The sequence below is a fragment of the Antechinus flavipes genome, chromosome 6 (genome assembly GCF_016432865.1).
Source record: "Antechinus flavipes isolate AdamAnt ecotype Samford, QLD, Australia chromosome 6, AdamAnt_v2, whole genome shotgun sequence".
NCBI classification, from domain to species: Eukaryota; Metazoa; Chordata; class Mammalia; order Dasyuromorphia; family Dasyuridae; genus Antechinus; species Antechinus flavipes.
In genome coordinates this window covers 123,433,000-123,450,526 of record NC_067403.1, presented here as the reverse complement: position 1 = coordinate 123,450,526, position 17,527 = coordinate 123,433,000, and the positions used below count along the sequence as shown (strand labels likewise).

The 17,527-nt window shown below is 44.1% G+C and overlaps 1 protein-coding gene across 1 annotated transcript in view; it reads right to left on the bottom strand.

The window, feature by feature from the left end:
• LOC127539657 (cytochrome P450 4V2) overlaps window positions 1-4,051 on the bottom strand; it is a 38,482-nt gene extending 34,431 nt beyond the window's left edge. The window contains exon 1 of the mRNA XM_051963902.1: window positions 2,941-4,051. Coding sequence (XP_051819862.1) covers window positions 2,941-3,157 — 217 coding nt within the window. The 5' untranslated portion in view covers window positions 3,158-4,051. The remainder of the gene's footprint in view (window positions 1-2,940) is intronic.
• Window positions 4,052-17,527: the final 13,476 nt, after the last annotated feature.

Here is a 17,527-nt window from a genome sequence, read left to right as displayed (position 1 = left end):
CAATGAACAACTTCATATAGCCTAGGAGCTAAGAAAACCAGTCATGATAAGAACCTGGAATGTAAGAAGTAGGTCTCAAGGCTTAGAGCATTACCTAGATGCTGTGTCCCTCCCCCTTCCCCCCCCAATATAGAACTTAGTTTAAAAAAAAATAAAACCTCAGCAATAACAAAAAGATTCCACATTGACTATCCAGAAATAAATGTTTAATAATAGCAAAGTTGGGAAGCCTGTATATTCCAATCACATACACAAGTGTTCAGTAGTGCTTTGGATAGTTTATCAACTCATTTCCTTATTTTAAAATTAACATTCATTAGAGATTAAATTTCTTATGCTAACAATTATCCAATAGATTAAGGTGTCTGTTTAGTTCATAGTTTATAATAGGAGGAGGAGGGAAATCTGCTTTTCTACAAGCCTATTTAGTTCATAGTTTATTATAGGAGGAGGAGGGAAATCTACTTTTCTCCAAGCTTATTTTAATAGACTGCCACAAAATCTGGAAAAGAATCAACGATTTAGAACTGGATTTAGAGGACAATAATTACAATCCTTTCATGTTACAGATGAGGAAACTGAGGTTGAGTGACTTGTTCAGCTCACTTTGTAAGTGTCAAAGGTAAGATTTTAACCAAAGTCTTAATTCCAGAGTTAATATACTTTCTAGATATGTTATTGTATTAACTTCCTTGTTCTCTTTCAAAGAATATCTTCTGAAAATCTCAACATATTTTATATGTGTGTGTGTGTGTGTGTGTGTGTGTGTGTGTGTGTGTGTGTGTGTATCAAGGAAAGTATCAATTATACTAACTTTAAGACAGTCTTGAGCTATCTTTACATACTTTTGAGTAGAGATTAATGAGAGGGTATTTCCATCCAGGTAAACAAGACAGAAAAGGCCAGCTAACATTTCCAGCCTTCAAATTGAATTAAAACTAAACATTTTCTATGTTAGACTCTTACCAGTTAAGTTTGGGGACACTGAGTTTAGAGGTTCTAGCCCTGATTTTTTCACTAAAGTTTCCACTTGAAGTTAGTCCCATTGAGTCACATAACTTCAAGGCTCCTGCATTTTTCTACTGGTAGGAATGGAACAACAACCAAACTGGCCCTGTTTACTTTATGCAGGTATTTCAAGGATAGCAATAATAATAACTTTTCGAGATTTATATCAGATATCTGCACAGGAGCTTTACAATTTAATAGCACTAGACTTCTTTGAAATATTACTTGCATTAGAAAGGACTGAGATGTTGCAGCTCTTAGAAAAAAATTATAAACAAGAATATCAATCATTAATAAACAATTTTTATAGCAAATTTCCCCCAGAATTCAACTGAATACTCCAACAGAATTCTAGCCTCAGCCAACCAAACTCAGAGCTGACTAGGTCTGAAGGAAAGGAATATTGTTGTGTAATACCCTCAATCATGTGTCAACAAAAGAGGAACACACACACAAAAGCAGAACATGATTTAAAATGTTACATCTTAGATCCTAAACCTTCTGACATAACCTTTTTTTTTTTAAGTTCAAAATTATATTGGAATCTAATATCTGTCTTGTTTTGTGTGATCCCTTCTAGGCTTTTAGCAATTATCGTGACAAAGAAAATAAGACTGAGAAATGAAAATGAAACTTTTTTCTGAAGTCAGTAGGGATGTATATAGGAAGTGAAAGGAAGAGGAAGTAGGGTCAGTGCAAAGAAGATAAAGCCTAATGTGTTGTGAATCCATTTAATGAGGTTTCCCAGCTATAACCCAGGAAATAATGACTTTTATTTTCCTTGCTAGACTGAAAATTTCTTGAAGGACGGATATTATATCCAGGAACTTCAGACAGCAATAACTGTTTTATGTGCTTCATTGTTCTCAGAGTGTATTCAGAGCAATTTTGTGAGGTAATTAGTGCAAGTATTACCATTTCTAGTTTACAAAATGAAACTGAATTTTGGAAAAGTCAAGTATCTTGCCCATGGCCACATAAATAATTAATGTCAGTTCTGAGATTTGAGCCCAAGAATCCTTCCTCTAGTGTCAGGATTCCTGCCAGTCCAAGAGCTTCATTTTGTAGATGAGAGGGCTGAGGCCCTGAAAGAAAGCTTAAGAAGTGTCAGATCCAGAACCAGAACCAACTTCAGATTCAATTCCATCTTACGTCATGAAGGAGGAATAGAGCCAAAGGGGCACAGAAAGCAAATCAGAAGTATAGTGCAAGGTACTCCAAATCTCAGCAGCTGTGCAGGGAGTCAATGGAAAGTTTGGGGTTTGCTTCTGGCTTCTAGGAGAGTTAGAAGTTGCAATGAAGAGCAGGCAGACAGAATATGATTTAGCTTTTTAAGGAGAGGATAGAAGAATGAAGACAGAGGGAAGGAATGAAGATAGAGACAGGAGATAGAGACAGACAGATGTGTGTGGGGGGAGAGGAAGAGAGAGAGAGAGAAGAGAGAGAGAGAGAGAGAGAGAGAGAGAGAGAGAGAGAGAGAGAGAGAAGAAGAAGAAGAAGAAGAAGAAGAAGAAAAGAAGAAGAAGAAGAAGAAGAAGAAGAAGAAGAAGAAGAAGAAGAAGAAGAAGAAGAAGAAGAAGAAGAAGAAACAAGAAGAGAGAAATGGGGAGAAGAAGGAGGAGAAGGAGCAGGAGGAGGAGGAGGAGATGATGATGATGATAATGATCAGAAAATTGAAAATTGGGGAAGAGAAAAAAAGGAAAGGACGAGAGAGAAGAGGAGGAGGAAACGGGATTTGGAAAAGGGGAAAGAAAGAGAAAGTGAAAGTTCAGAGTTGGAGGAGGATGAAGAGTGGCTAAAAGATTTCCCATCTGCACTCTCTGTGAGCAGTCCACTCTAGATTGAGAAAGATAGGTAAATTGAGTCAAATTGCTGGAGACTCAAACGAGGGGCGATATCGTCCAGCTGGGCCAAACCCGCCCACTTATTTACCTTGGCTATCAGATTTCATCATCAGAGTATGTCCCACTAGCGGGTACGCGGTGGCAACTGTGGGGATAGCTTTCATCTGCTGCCATTTCCGGACATAAGCCACCAGCATCTGCAACATAGTCAACGCAAGGATAGTGCCCACCAAGGTAACCGCTCCCGTGGCGCCCCAGTAGAGTAGCTTCTGCCCGACTGGCACTACCCACATGTCTCCCTCCATCGTGGCCGTCTGCTGCTCTCAGACAGAGCTAATGCTGCAGGCCGAGGAAATCCTCCGCGAGTAGTCTGGGCTACTATAGGCCAGCCCGGTAGCGGTCTAGTGAGCTGTCCAGATGCGCCTTCTGAGGAGCCCGAGTAGGTAGTCCGGGAACTTCAGGCAGAGAAAGAGGATGCTGCCAGCCAGCCACCGACTCAGCCAGAGGCTGGCTTCCCGAGGGGTTAATTTGCTAGACTATCTGCTCAAGACTGGGCACTGCAGCTGGGTCCAGGGAGGGAGGAGGAGTCACGGGAACTTCAGGCGGAGTTAGTGGGGTTTCTGTTTGCTCCCCAGGCTCGGGTTACTCCTGGGAGAGAGTGAACAACAAAAGAAGTCTAATTGCAACCTTTTTCGAAAGCTGAACTCCCAAACTCTCACAAAAACTGCGGTCCTGCTGCAGTAAAAATCAAAGTCCGTAAAGCCCCCTGGGGTCCAGCTTTCATCTTCGAAAGGCGGAAGACAAAGGTTCGGCTGGTTCTGCGGGAAGAATAGTAGAATAGTTTGGGCTCAGCACTCCTGCGGGGTTTGCAGGGCTCGGCACTTTGCAAAGGAAAAAGCGTTTACTTTTGTGAGGTCCAGCGCGCCGGGCGATTCGAGAAGGAGTGAATTTTGTGGCATTTTGCGTCATCTGCAAACGCACGTTTCAAAGGTTTTTGAAACCCTCTAGCAGAAAGCCAAACACTGCTGCCACTCTGGTGCAGGAAGCCTTGATTATTGCAATAACCTGCTGGTGGGTCTGCCTGCCTCAAGTCTTTCCCCACCCCGGTCTATTCTCGATTCAACTAATTTACTAAAGTATTAGTGATCTGATCATATCACACTCCTCCCCCCCTCACCCCCCCCCCCCGCCCCCAACACAGTAAATTCTAGTGACTTCCTATTGCTTCCAGGAGCATATGCAAAATGCAATGCTTAGTATTCATACCTCTTCATACCTAGTCCCCTTCCCATCTTTCTAGTGTTCTTACACCTTCATTGATACATATTCCTTTATCCAAATGACACTGGTCTGTTCCACCAACAAAACTCCATCTTTCTGCTCTCTCTCTCTCCTCTCCTATTGGAACTCTCTCTCCTCCACTCTTGACTACTGACCTCCTTGGCTTCCCTTAAATTCCAACTAAAATCCCACAGCAGGGGGAGGTAACCTTTTTTCTGCCAAGAGCCATACTTATAACATCATTTGCAGCCAAACAAAATTTCAATTGATAGAACTCAAGCAGTTGGAGGTTGTGATACCTAGCTTTTAACTCATAACAGTTTGCTAATGGCTTGCTTTTGATTATGCAAATAATTTCAAAGGCCTCATATTGACTGCTGGGGGACGTTCCCCACCCTGTTTTATTGATAATTTCTCCAGCCCCTATTAATTTCAGTGCTCTCCTTTGTTCATTGTTTCCTTTTTATCCTATATATAGCTTACTCTGCATATATTTATGTATAGTTGTCTCAGCCTTTACATAGTAAGCTCTTTGAAGTTAGAGGCCTCCTTTGGCCTATTTTTTGTATTTTCTGCTCTTAGCATAGTACCAGGCACATACTGGGAATGTGATAAATATTTATTGATCGATTGATTTAAAAGGGACTCTACTTAGAATCCAATCCCTTCATTCTACACATGAGGAAAAGTGAGGTCCTAAAAGATGATTTGACTTGCTTACATATAATTATTAAGTGGCAGAGCCTGGGTTTGAATTTAGATGTCTCTATTCAAGTCATTGCATTAGATAACTTGTGACTAATTATAAGCAGATCTCACATTCAACCTTTTGAGATTAAGTACATAGTACATACATATGTATTTATTTAAGGCAACAGCTAATAAAGTTTAAATGTTGGAGAAAGGATATTACTTACAGAAATAGATACCACTTTTGGAGGGACACAAAAAAAAAAAGGTGGTAGGTATGGGTCATGATTAAGGAAAAAACGAATATTCTAAATTAGATAACCTCAGCCAGGTGGCTCAGTGGACAGATTCATTTCATTGAGTTCAAATCCAGCCTCAGAAACGGATTAGTTGTGTGATCCTGGGCAAGTCACTCAACCCTGTTTGCCTCAGTTTCCTCATCTGTCAAATGAGCTGGAGAAAGAAATGGCAAACCACTCCAGAATCTTTACCAAGAAACCTCAACATGGAGTCATGAAGAGTTGGACACAACTGAACAATAACAAAATGTCTTGAGTTTTGAACTAAAGTTAAAGCATCTATTCCAAGTTTACTTCAGAGAAGATTTGAGGAGTGAGTAGGGACTGGATCAAAAAGCTGGAAGGGATCTCAAAGGTCATTCAGACCAATCTTTTCATTTTCCATTTGAGGAAACTAAAATCCAGGAGAGTTAAGTGATTTGCCCATGATCACACAACTAGTCTGTCTATATCTATCTATCTATCTATCTATCTATCTATCTATCTATCTATCTATCTATCTTTCTATATCTAGAAAGAGAGAGAGAGAGAGATCACCTTGCAACCAGAAAGAGTTGGTACTAAGTCTTGCCTCAGACACATAACTGTGTGTATGACCCTGGAAAAGATACTTACCCTCCCAGTGCTCTAAAGTCTAGACAACTCTCTTAATATAAGTTGCAAAGAAAGTGCCAAACTGCATTGGGTATAGGAAATTTCCTAACTAGTAAATTCTCTATTTTTTTTGTTCAGTCACATCTGAAACTCTGATCTCTTTTGGGGTTCTTTTGGCAAAGATACTGGAGTGATTTGCAATTTCATTTCCCAATTCATTTTACATAGGGGAAACTGAGGAGAACAGGGTTAAGTGACTTGCTCAGGATTACACAGTTATTAAGTGTCTGACAGTGGATTTGAATTCAGGAAGAACCATCCCGATTCCAGATCTACTGTGCTACTTAGCTACTCTCAAAGAATTCTCTATAATAGTGAAATGATATGTCCAGTCTCTATCTCACAGGTGTCAGAGCTGGAATTCAAGGTTCTCTATTAATGTCACTGTTCACAGCCCTGCACTGCCTCTAAGTGCCAGCATCTGGAAGATACAAACATATGTTATATCTCAGAAAAAAAATGTTGTATTCAGAAAAAAATCAAATAACTCCTCTCCAAAAAAACCCAAACACTTTATGAGTATCTGAATTTGATTATTTAGGGTCTAAGCTGGGAATTGTTTTACTCTTTCAAATTTCTTCATGATCACAATGACTTCTTGGTGACCATATTTCCCCAGTGCAGAGTCAGGCAGGATCCGGTGAGAGAAGAAAAGTATCTCTATTTCCCTTTCCCTTTCCCTCTCCTCAACCTCCAATCTGAATCAAGAAAGCTCAACCCATCTGTAAACCATTCACCATCTGGGTTGTCAAGGGGAATGTCCTTTAAGTCAGGCCGGCTGAAGTAAACAGAATCTAAAGTTTTCTCACAATTATGACTAATGCCCCCTGACTGAGTGTTTTCAGGGAGCAAAGTTGCAGGATTAAGAGTGTGACACACTCACCCAGGTCAGGTTGGGGGTGTCAAGTAGGAGAGCCTGATGTGTGAAAAGCTTCCCATTCGCAAGCCACCGATGCTCTTTGGCTTCTAAAATGCTCTGGTGCTCTAGCGTAAATTTTGAGGCTTCTTCTCTAAGGCACAAGAGCCATTCTAGGAAAATTAAGTCCAGTTCCTTTGAGAAATAGGTCTGGGATCTCCCAGGGCATGGCCCTGCCTTTTGGGACTATAGGTCAAGATAAAAATGCAGTTAAGTGGCTCCAAATCTCAATTCTTTAGCTAAAAGTTTGTGCTTAAGAAATTTTTCAGTCCTGACTAAGGCTGGAGTGGTCCAAACAGAGGATCTATTTCCTCCCAGATTTCAAAGGGAATGTGGGAAGGTATTGGGAGCAGCATAAAAAGAGTATCTGGAGGTCTTAGAAGAGAAAATTGGGTCCCCAGTTTCACAATTAAATCACGCTCCAATAAGGGAGCAGGATACGAGGGAATAATAAGAAATAAGTGTTTAAATAACAAGTCACCAAACTGGCAAGAGAGAGGAAAAGTCGCCAAACAATTCTTAAGTTTCCCCTGCAATCCCCACTCCATGAGGGAGGGGCAAGTGAGACCAGAGTGCCAGAGGGAGAGAGAAGGAGAAGCCCCCCATAGCAAAAAAAAAAAAAAATCAATGGTCTTACCGGCCACATCCAGGTATTGGGCTGTGGGGTACTGAGCTGTGGGGTGTTGGGCTGTTGTGGTGGAGCAAGGGGGAGCTTGACCAAGCCCTAAACTCCAGCCAGAAGGCAGGGCATGTGGGGAGTGGGAGAGGGGGCAGTTTTTCCTTTGTAATAAGTCTCTTCTCCAGTGTCCCTCAGGGCAAGGACAACACCTAAAGCCGAAATCTCTCCTGGAAATGTCAGCAGCTAAAAGTAGGAACTGTTCTCTGTATCTCACTTTAATTCTGCAGTCTTTTTCCTCAGCTGCAGTTTGATTCCTATTGTGTGGAAAGGTGAAGAACTTACAGATTAAGCACATATTGATCAGAGACTGTGAACTGAAGTAGATCAGGCCTATAGGCCTCAGTCAGGTGATCTTAAATGGGACCTGGACTGCATTCCATTGTCCAAAGAAGGAATTAAGTGGCCGAGGCAGTATATCACCTTTTTCACTGCATTCCACTGACCAAATAGGGAGATAAAGGTTTATGTAACCAATCACAGCCTGTAAAGGGTGGGATTTTGGGGGTTCTTTGTCTGAAACGTATAAAAGTTGTAAGCATCTTCAAGTGAATGACTCTCCTCCTGTGGGTATCTTTGCTGTCTTTTTGGGCCCACAGGCCAGGACGGTCCGCTTCTCGAGATTCTAATAAATTCTTTCTGTACATCATTTGGAGTGACTCCTGAGTAGTCAGTGTGGATAGGTGCAATTGCCCCAAATGTAATGCCTGAGAAACTGAGGCAGGAGAGAGATTAGAGAGTTTTAATATTTTATTAATGGGAGAGTAAGATTGACTGGACAAGACTCTCATTTGGAATTATCCAGTGCTGAATGGGAGAATCTCAAATCTTTAAGTATCTTTTTGGAGACAAAGAAGAGGAAGGGAGGGAAAGTTTCTATCAGGAAGGGGAAGCCATAAAACCCTAAAAAAAATCCAGAGACAGGATGTTTGAATACAAAGAAGTAAAGATATGGGGGGTTATCTTGGAATATTTTAAAGGGATATTGTAAATCCTTAAGGACACAAAAGAGTCAGGAAATCTACTCTCTTGTTTATCTTGCTAATTTATAACCTGAGAGCGAATAATCCTTAGTTTTACTGGCTCTGAGGGGGATTTACAACTAAAGAGATTGAGACAGGACAGTTAAGGAAACTGGGACAAGGGAAACTTGTACAGGGAAACTGAGTCAGGACAGTTAAAGAAAACTGTGGCATAACATTCCACACTCTTTCTCCTAAATATTCAAATCTTTGAAACATCTTCCTTTTTGATACCCAGGAGGTTTTAGTACCATAATTTTGACGGACTCCACCTGGGAGCGGATAAGACAGACAAGATTAGAGAAGATGCAAGGACCTATGGCAAGGCCAGGAGAAGGAGAATCAAGGGTCCCATGAGGGATGTAACAAGGGTTGTAAGCCATGGGGAAGAATTAAACAGTGACTGGTACCAGTTCCTTCCTTGCCCCTGATCCAGTCGTCTAGACTCAAGATTCTTACGAACCAAGGCCAGACTTTTCCCTGATCACGCCAGAGTTATTAGCATAAAAACAGCATTCCTCGTTTAGGGCAGCACATAGGCCTCCCTGTTGCAGAAATAGCAGGTCAAGTCCCCTTCGGTTTTGGAGTACCATCTCGGCCAGGGAGTCAACCTGGCTTTCCAGTTTTTGAGATGGATGACTCGATCTGAGTCAGTTCTGTGGTCATCTGTGCACTTAACTCAACATACCCAGAATCGCCCTTCAGGAGGGCTGCAGTGCTGAGGGAGGTAGTGCCTGCCAGCCCGAGCCCTACTATGAGGGGAAGAAACGGCAGAGCCCGTTTCTGTCTGGTAATCTCCAAGGGAGAGAAATGGGACTGGAAGAGGCCCCATCCCTCCCCACCTGGAAGAACAGACAGGCTGGGAAACACTGCTATTAGGACACAGAATGAATCTGTCCTTCTGAGCAGGGTACTAGAGTAGGCACGCCTGGTCAGTCCATCTCTACAGGCAAACCATGAACCTTCAGGGGCTTGATACCAGACTGCAACGTCTGATGAGGAAGCTGAGATGTTAATCAAAGAACTGGGGTTACAGAACTGGAGGAGAGGGTCAGAGAGATTCGTGGAGGCAGTCACCAGGCAGGTGCCTATACCTTGGATATTTCTGAGAGTGAGTTTAGGTTGTTCCCAGGAACAGGTAGATTGAGAGGTGGTTCCAGGAACTGAGTCTGTCAGGGCAATCCCAACAAAATAAGGGGGTTCAGAGTTAAAGCAGAGCCAGCAATCTCGGCCCAGCTGGGGATTTGTAGAGTTCAAATAGGAGTACACTATTGGTAACAATTCAAGCATGGAGGGAGAATCAGAAGATTCAGAGGGGCTGTCAATTGGGACTAACAGGTCAGGAGGAATAGGGGGTCTTTGGGTCATGACAAGGTCCTGCAGTGCCAGGGATGATGGTGGCGGGATAGGATCGGCCAGGACTGGTGGTCTAAGTGGGACTAGTAAGGCAGTCAGAGGTCCCACAGGCTTGGAGCGGGGTGGATCTTTACACTGGACTGTGAGGTAGTGGCTGAATTGAAGACCGCTACCTATCCGGGACCAAAGGGTGAAATCTCGGGACTGCTTCCACTTCTGGTGGGACGGTTCCTGGATTGTTAGGATAATTCGGGGGGGATACAGTGAGGTCTGGTTCTGCTGATTAAAGGTTTGGATAGTCAGCCTAAAGGAATCATCAGGGAGGGAGCACCACCAAGCATTAGGGCACAATCAGGCTGGAGGGTCTATCAGGGCTCTAAAGTAGAAACAGGGAGCCAGGGAGGAATCTATTGTCATAGAAGTTCTAAACCTGAATAATAAGTGGCAGAAAGAGTGGGGCCCCCCTCAAGATTCCTAAAGGTCATTGTCCCTATGGTCTTTGGGGCATGTAGGTTTCCCAAAGCCTTAGAAAGCATAGGGAGAACTAGAAGGACTAAGAAAAATCCCATAATGACAATATAGTAGGAGGAAGGCGAACGGGAAAGGGGCCTTTAGGGGAGAATATGCAAACAGATTAGGGTAATCACAAACAGTAACAAAATAAATACAAGGATTGAACTTCCCAGGATTTTCCCACCCAGTGTCTTTTAGGGGAAATCAAGGACCAGAGGAACGAATCAGTCTCAGTTTCAGGGGATCTTCACAGATCTCTGCTTTCCATTCAGTGGTGACAACTGGTTTCACTCTGCTGTGGTGAATCCAGGCAGGGATTGATTCAACTTTTACAGCAGTGGGCGTGGTGAGGATCACAGTATACGGTTCTTTCCACCTGGGCTCCAGACGGGAGGTGGAAAATTTCTTTATCAGTACTGCATCTCCAGGCAGGAATGGATGTACGGAGTCAGTGAGTGGGACAGGAAGGGCCTCATGGACGAGGTGGGAGATGGTCTTTCTTTGTTTTCTGCAAGGCCTGTAAAAACCTGATAAGGGAAGAGTTAGAAATTTCAGCCATCAAGTCTTCCCTGACCAAGGGCAGAATTGGAGGTGGTCTCCCAACATAATCTCAAAGGGAGTTAACCCTAATTTGTTAGGAGTGCATCTACTCCTTAGTAACGCTAATGGCAGGAGTGAGACCCAGGAGTTCTGGGTCTCCAAGACAAGCTTTGAGAGGAACTCCTTAAGTGTTCTATTCATCCTTTCCACTTGCCCAGAGCTCTGCGGTCTGTATGCAGTGGAGTTTCCAATCAATGCCCAGGGCCTTGCTGATGCCTTGTGACATTTTGGCAACAAAAGCAGGCCCATTATCAGACCCTATGGCTACTGGAAGACCAAAGTGGGGCATTAACTCATTTAGTATCTTCTTACCCACTGTGAGAACTGTTTCATTTCGGGTGGGGAAGGCTTCTGTCCACCCTGAGAAAGTATCTACAGATACTAACAGGTATTTGTACCCAGCTGTTGACAGCTGTACCTCAGTATAATCTACCTCCCATCTCTCCCCGGGGATATGTCCCTTAAGCCTGATTCCCACACGAGCCTCTATAATTCTTTTCATATTTAGCAAGTGTTGCATCTATGAATATAACTTCTGATCAAATGGCTAACATCCTTTATGTAATATCTGCTCAATAACTGATGCATTTTCTTTTCACCCAAATGAGTGAAATCATGCAAATCCTTCACTAGCATTCTACTTAATGCTTGTGGAATAAAAATTTTGTCCTCTATATACCACCGAGGTCCCTCCCTTTGTCCTCCCCTCCGATTCGCGAAAGAATCTTCTGCAGGAGTGTAGACAGGAATGGGAGGAAAGAGAGAAACTGCCAAAGGCAGGGAGGAAGTGGGGGAGGAGGTGGCAGCTCGCCGAGCCGCTGCATCCGCAGCCCGATTTCCCACTGCTTCCATGGTCTTGCCAGATTGGTGAGCCGAACAGTGAATAATAGCAACAGAGAGGGGTAACCAGATAGAGTCTAGTAAGGAAAGTATCTTGGCCTTATTCCTAATTTCCCTCCCAGCGGATGTCAGCAGGCCCCTTTCTTTGTAGAGAGAGGCATGGACGTGAGCTGTTGCAAAGGCATAACGGCTGTCAGTATAAATATTTGCTGATTTGCCCTTTGCAATGCACAGAGCTTGAATCAACCCTATAATCTCTGCTTTCTGGGCAGAAGATCCGGGGGGAAGGGAAGAAGACCACAGGGTAGAGAGAGACCACTGCTGCCCCAGAAACACGGGTGTTCCCCGCAACAAAATTGCTCCCGTCTGTAAAAAGAATCAGGTCAGGGTTTTTCAGCGGGGTGTCAGAAAGATCAGGCCTTGCTGACTGGGACTCCTCAAGGAGCTGGAAGCAGTCATGCAGAGGAGCCGGGTCAGAACCAGGATCTGGGAGCAAGGTGGCAGGGTTCAGGGCGGACGATTTGGAGAAAGTGAGGCGAGGATGATCGAGAAGCAGGGCCTGATAGTGGGTAATGCGAGCATTAGAGAGCCATTTGTCAGGGGCAGATCTGAGCAGAGCCTCAACAGAGTGAGGGGCAGAGATAGAGAGAGACTGGCCCAAGGAGAGCTTGTCGGCTTCCTTTACCAGGAGAGCAGTCGCAGCTATGGCCCTAAGGCAGGGGGGCCACCCAGCAGCTATCGAATCCAAGCACTTAGAGAGATAAGCAACAGGGCGTCGCCAGGGGCCAAGTGTTTGAGTTCGAACACCTTTCGCAACACCTCTAGCTTCCTCCACAAAGAGATGAAAGAGCTTTGTGACATGGGGCGGAGCTTTAGTAAAGGCGGTCCTGAGATGATCAAAGGCAGATTATTCAGCAGAGCCCCACACCAGGGGACCCTGTCCGGCCGTAGCAGAATAAAGGGATTTTGCTATCTCAGCAAAAGAGGGGATCCACAACCTACAGTATCCAGCTGTTCCCAAGAATTCCCTGACCTGCTTTTTAGTAGTGGGGACCGGAATAGATAGGATAGCCTGGATTCGTTCAGAAGACAGGGAACGGTGGCCAGATTTGAGAACATAGCCCAGATAAGACACTTCAAGGAGGCAAAGCTGAGCCTTTTTAGCAGAAACTCTGTAGCCTAGGGATTGAAGGAGATGCAAAAGGGCACGAGTTGCCCACAAGCAGAGGGACTCATCAGGGGCTGCAAGGAGAAGATCATCTACATACTGGACCAGAGAGCAATAAGAATGCTCCTTACGAAACGGTTGGAGGTCCAGATGGAGAGCTTCTCCAAACAAAGTAGGGGAGTTCTTAAAACCCTGTGGCAGCCTAGTCCAAGTAAGCTGCCCTGAAAATTCCCCTTGGGATCTATCCACTGAAAAGCAAAGAGAGGCTGACTGACTGGCGCAAAGGGCATAGAAAAGAAAGCATCCTTTAGATCTAAAACAGTATATACAGTGTGAGTAGGAGGTAACAAGCTGAGTAGGGTATAGGGATTTGGAACAGTTGGGTGGATAGTTTCAATCCTTCTGTTAACTTCCCTAAGATCCTGAACAGGACGAAAGTCCGAAGATCCAGGTTTTCTGACTGGAAGCAGAGGCGTGTTCCATGGAGACTGACAGACTATTAAGATACCAGCTTCTCTTAATCGATTAATGTGAACAGAAATACCTAGAAAGGCTTCTCTTGACATAGGGTACTGCTTGACAGAAACAGGAGAGGCAGTGGCTAGAAGCTGCACAATGACCAGTGCATGATGAGCAGCCAGACCCGGAGGGTTATTCTCTGCCCACACCTGAGGAAAATCTGTTTGCAGCTGAGTGAGAAGGGGGGAGGGAGCAGGAGAGGGCGACGCAGGGGAAGCCACTAAGATATATTCAAATTGGAGAGGTAGGGTAATAAGAAGACGCTTAGGACCTGGAGGATTTAAGGTTAGAGAAGCCTGGTCCTCAGAAAAGGAAATAGTTGCCTGAAGCACCTTGTATAGGGATAGATTTTGGAGATAATGGGCCCAAAGGTTTTGTTAAAGCAGAGTAGGTAGCTCCAGTATCTACCAAAAATTCAACAGGCTGACCCCCAATTTGTAAGCATACCCTAGGTTCTCCGGGGTCTAAAGAAAGAGAGAGAGAACCAGGGCTCCCTCAGTCTGTCCCTCAAGAGCGAGTACATCCTTGGGACGATTTCGGATCGGGCATTCGTTCTTCCAGTGCCCAGTTTTCTTACAATAGGCATACTGGTCTGAGCCTAACGGCTGCCGTCCGCGAGGGTGCTGGGAAGTACTCCTAGGGAAATTGTTTGCTTCTCTCGTGGCCGCCACTACTGTCTTGGTGCATTTTTTACCTGCTGCCGTAACTGGCGTGTCTCGGGTATTAAAGACCTTCAGAGCTATCTCGACTAGTACCCTTCTTGCTTTTGTAATTTTCTACGTATATCTGGGGCAGACTGACTAACAAATGCAATATTCACAGATCTATAGTTCTCTGGAGCTTCTGGGTCAATAGTGCTATAGGTACGGTAAGCCTCATACAAGCGTTCCAGAAATGCCCCAGGGGATTCCTCTGCACCCTGAATAACCTCAGAAATCTTAGTCATATTAATAGGTTCCCTTGTTGCTGATTTAAGGCCTTGGAGAAGGTACCTATGATAAGCAGAAAGCGCAGTACGACCTTGCTGGGAATTAGGATCCCAGGAGGGCCGTTCTGAGGGAAAGCTAGCTTCTACCTGAGCTCGATGCTCCTCTACAGACCCTCCACCCGGTCCCAGGACAGCTTTCCTTGCTTCCCTTTTAATCTTATTTCTTTCCTCTGTAGTAAAGAGAGTAGTAAGGAGCTGCTGACAATCATCCCACGTGGGCTGGTGGGTATGGAAAACAGATTCAAGAAGGTTAATCAAGGCTTGTGGTTTCTCAGAAAAAGGGGGATTTTGAGCTTTCTAGTTATAAATATCATTTGTAGAGAAGCGGACATAGACTAAGAAAGGAACCACTTCTGAGCCCACCATTTCCCTCAGAGGCAGAATAGGTTTGGGGAAAACTGGGGCTTGCTGGACAGATCCTGAAGCATTGTATGCAACTCCACCTCGAGTACAGGAAGGTGAGAGAGTTAGGGGAGCTGAAGGGCTAGCTGGAGTGGGAAACGGCACAGGAGGGACAGAGGAGAGAGAAGGCAACCGAGCAGGAGTCGGCACATCGGTGCTGGCTGTACCAAGCCCTTGTGCACTGGCTGGAGAAGGAAAAGAGGAGGGAAACAAAGGGCCAGGCGATGAAAAGCCAGGCTCAGGAGGGTTTTGTCCCTCAGGTGGCAATTCGGGCGGGGAGTTTCCAGGTAAAGGTGGATACAGATGTAAACCCAGATATGGTGGGGGAGGGGGATTATCTAAGGGGTCTTCCAGAGGATCCTGTAGGATTTTTTTCTCTGGCGGTTTACAACCCTCCCTGTCTGTCCTCAGGGACTGCGTGACCAGAATGCGAATACCATTTGTCATGGTCGCAGCCCTCAGCCAGGAAGGGGGGTAAGAGACAATTTGTAGCCAAACATCAATGTAGGGGTATTGATCTGGATGGCCAGATTCACCAGTAACTACCCAGTGCACTGCCAATGCTATTTTCCTGTCATATGTGCCCTCTGGAGGCCATCCTACCCCAAATGAAGGCCACTCCTTCTGGCAATACTGCTTTAATTTATTCTTTTTCCACGATATTCCATAATCGTTATGTTTAAATGTCTCAGAAAAATGACTAAGAAGACATTCAAGTGGATTCATTGTTTTTGAAGCAGAGTTTCCCATGGCTGAATTAACAGATAATCTTATGCCACCAAGGGAGAACTCCTCCTATCTTTAAACACTACTTCTTATCTAACCTTTTCTATCCCTTATATCCAATTACAAAGTTTCTTAAAACCTAAGTAACAAGCCAGGCAAACAAGACACACACAAAACACACGGACTTACACAGTTACAACATTAAACAAACATATAACATATACCAGAGGATATTTTCCAGCATCCCAGAAAATACCCGTCTCAGAACTTTAAACCCGTCAGTATTTATTCTGAGACCACAGGTTGTTAGCAACAGAACAGACCAGAACCAGAATAACCAGAACCAGAAACAAAACCAGATGGTACCCCAAAAGGTACCCAGACAGACTTACTCTCCCGAATGCCGAATCAAATGCCGAATCGATTTCGTTGTCCACTGTAGGCCAGACTGAGGCTGAAGAACCACTTCCTTTTCCTAGGAGTCTCTGGGGGGTAGCCAGAGTGCTGGTCTTTTCTCAAGGAACAGACCCAGGTCCTGAGCCCCCCTCAGGCCTAAGAGGAAACCGAGAGGTCTCTAATCTCTAATCCAGTTCTCAGTTTCTATTATCTCGCTGGGGCCTCCAAATTGTAATGCTGGAGAAACTGAGGCAGGAGAGAGATTAGAGAGTTTAAATATTTTGTTAATGGGAGAGTAAGATTGACTGGACAAGACTCTCATTTGGAATTATCCAGTGCTGAATGAGAGAATCTCAAATCTTTAAGTACCTTTTTGGAGACAAAGAAGAGGAAGGGAGGGAAAGTTTCTATCAGGAAGGGGAAGCCATAAAACCCTAAAAAAAAAATCCAGAGACAGGATGTTTGAATACAAAGAAGTAAAGATATGGGGGGTTATCTTGGAATATTTTAAAGGGATATTGTAAATCCTTAAGGACACAAAAGAGTCAGGAAATCTACTCTCTTGTTTATCTTGCTAATTTATAACCTGAGAGCGAATAATCCTTAGTTTTACTGGCTCTGAGGGGGATTTACAACTAAAGAGATTGAGACAGGACAGTTAAGGAAACTGGGACAAGGGAAACTTGTACAGGGAAACTGAGTCAGGACAGTTAAAGAAAACTGTGGCATAACACAAACACTATCATTACAGACTCCATCAGCTGTTTCTAACAGCAGAGGGGAGAAATTTGAGGGCCCAATACTGGATTCTGCAGCTTCCTCCATATAGCTGGGGCAGATTGTTTAATATTAACATTTTTCCCAGGAAAGATCAAGGAGGACATTAGCCTTGGACCCCTCAAAAAGCTGAGTGGGGTCCTCAGAGTAATGGCCAGATTTTTCCTTAGTCTGGGAGAGATTTGACATTGAAAGAGGCACCTCTGCTCTGAATGTCTCTCCCTGAGAGTCTGTTGCTTCTCTCAGGGGGCAGAGGTTAAAATCAGTATCCGAGGAGGAAAAATAGGGGTCACATCCTAGAATCAGAAGGATTGAGGAGTGAGGGTCTGGGAATTCTCAGGTTCTGGTTGAGGAGGTGAGGGGGATAGAGTTAAAGAAATATTGTCGGACATAAGGTCCTGTTCTGGAAGGGATTCAGAAGTCTCCTGATAAGGACTGCATAGGGATGCAAAGGAGGGATCCTATATCCCTACAGGAGCAGGATGAAGGGAGTTTCATTTCTTTCTAGCAAATTTAAGCAGCGTCCTGCAGTGCTGTTTTAATTTAAACTTTTTAATTAATAACATAAATTATACAACTTAAACACAAGTATAGAAATTTTAAATGATGAGCTAAGGATAGCATATTATGATCCTAGGGAAGATAGGAAGCCATTGGAATTTATCTAGATGACTGACTTGTTCAGCCCTACACTCTAGGAGTATACTGCATCAGTACAAGCTACTATAGGGACCTAAGGAAGGATTTTGGCAATGTGAATAAAGAGATGGACATGTGTGTGAGAGATGTGGATATAAAACCAATGATTTGGATATAGGGATGCTGGGAGTGAGGAGTCTTAACATGAAGGTT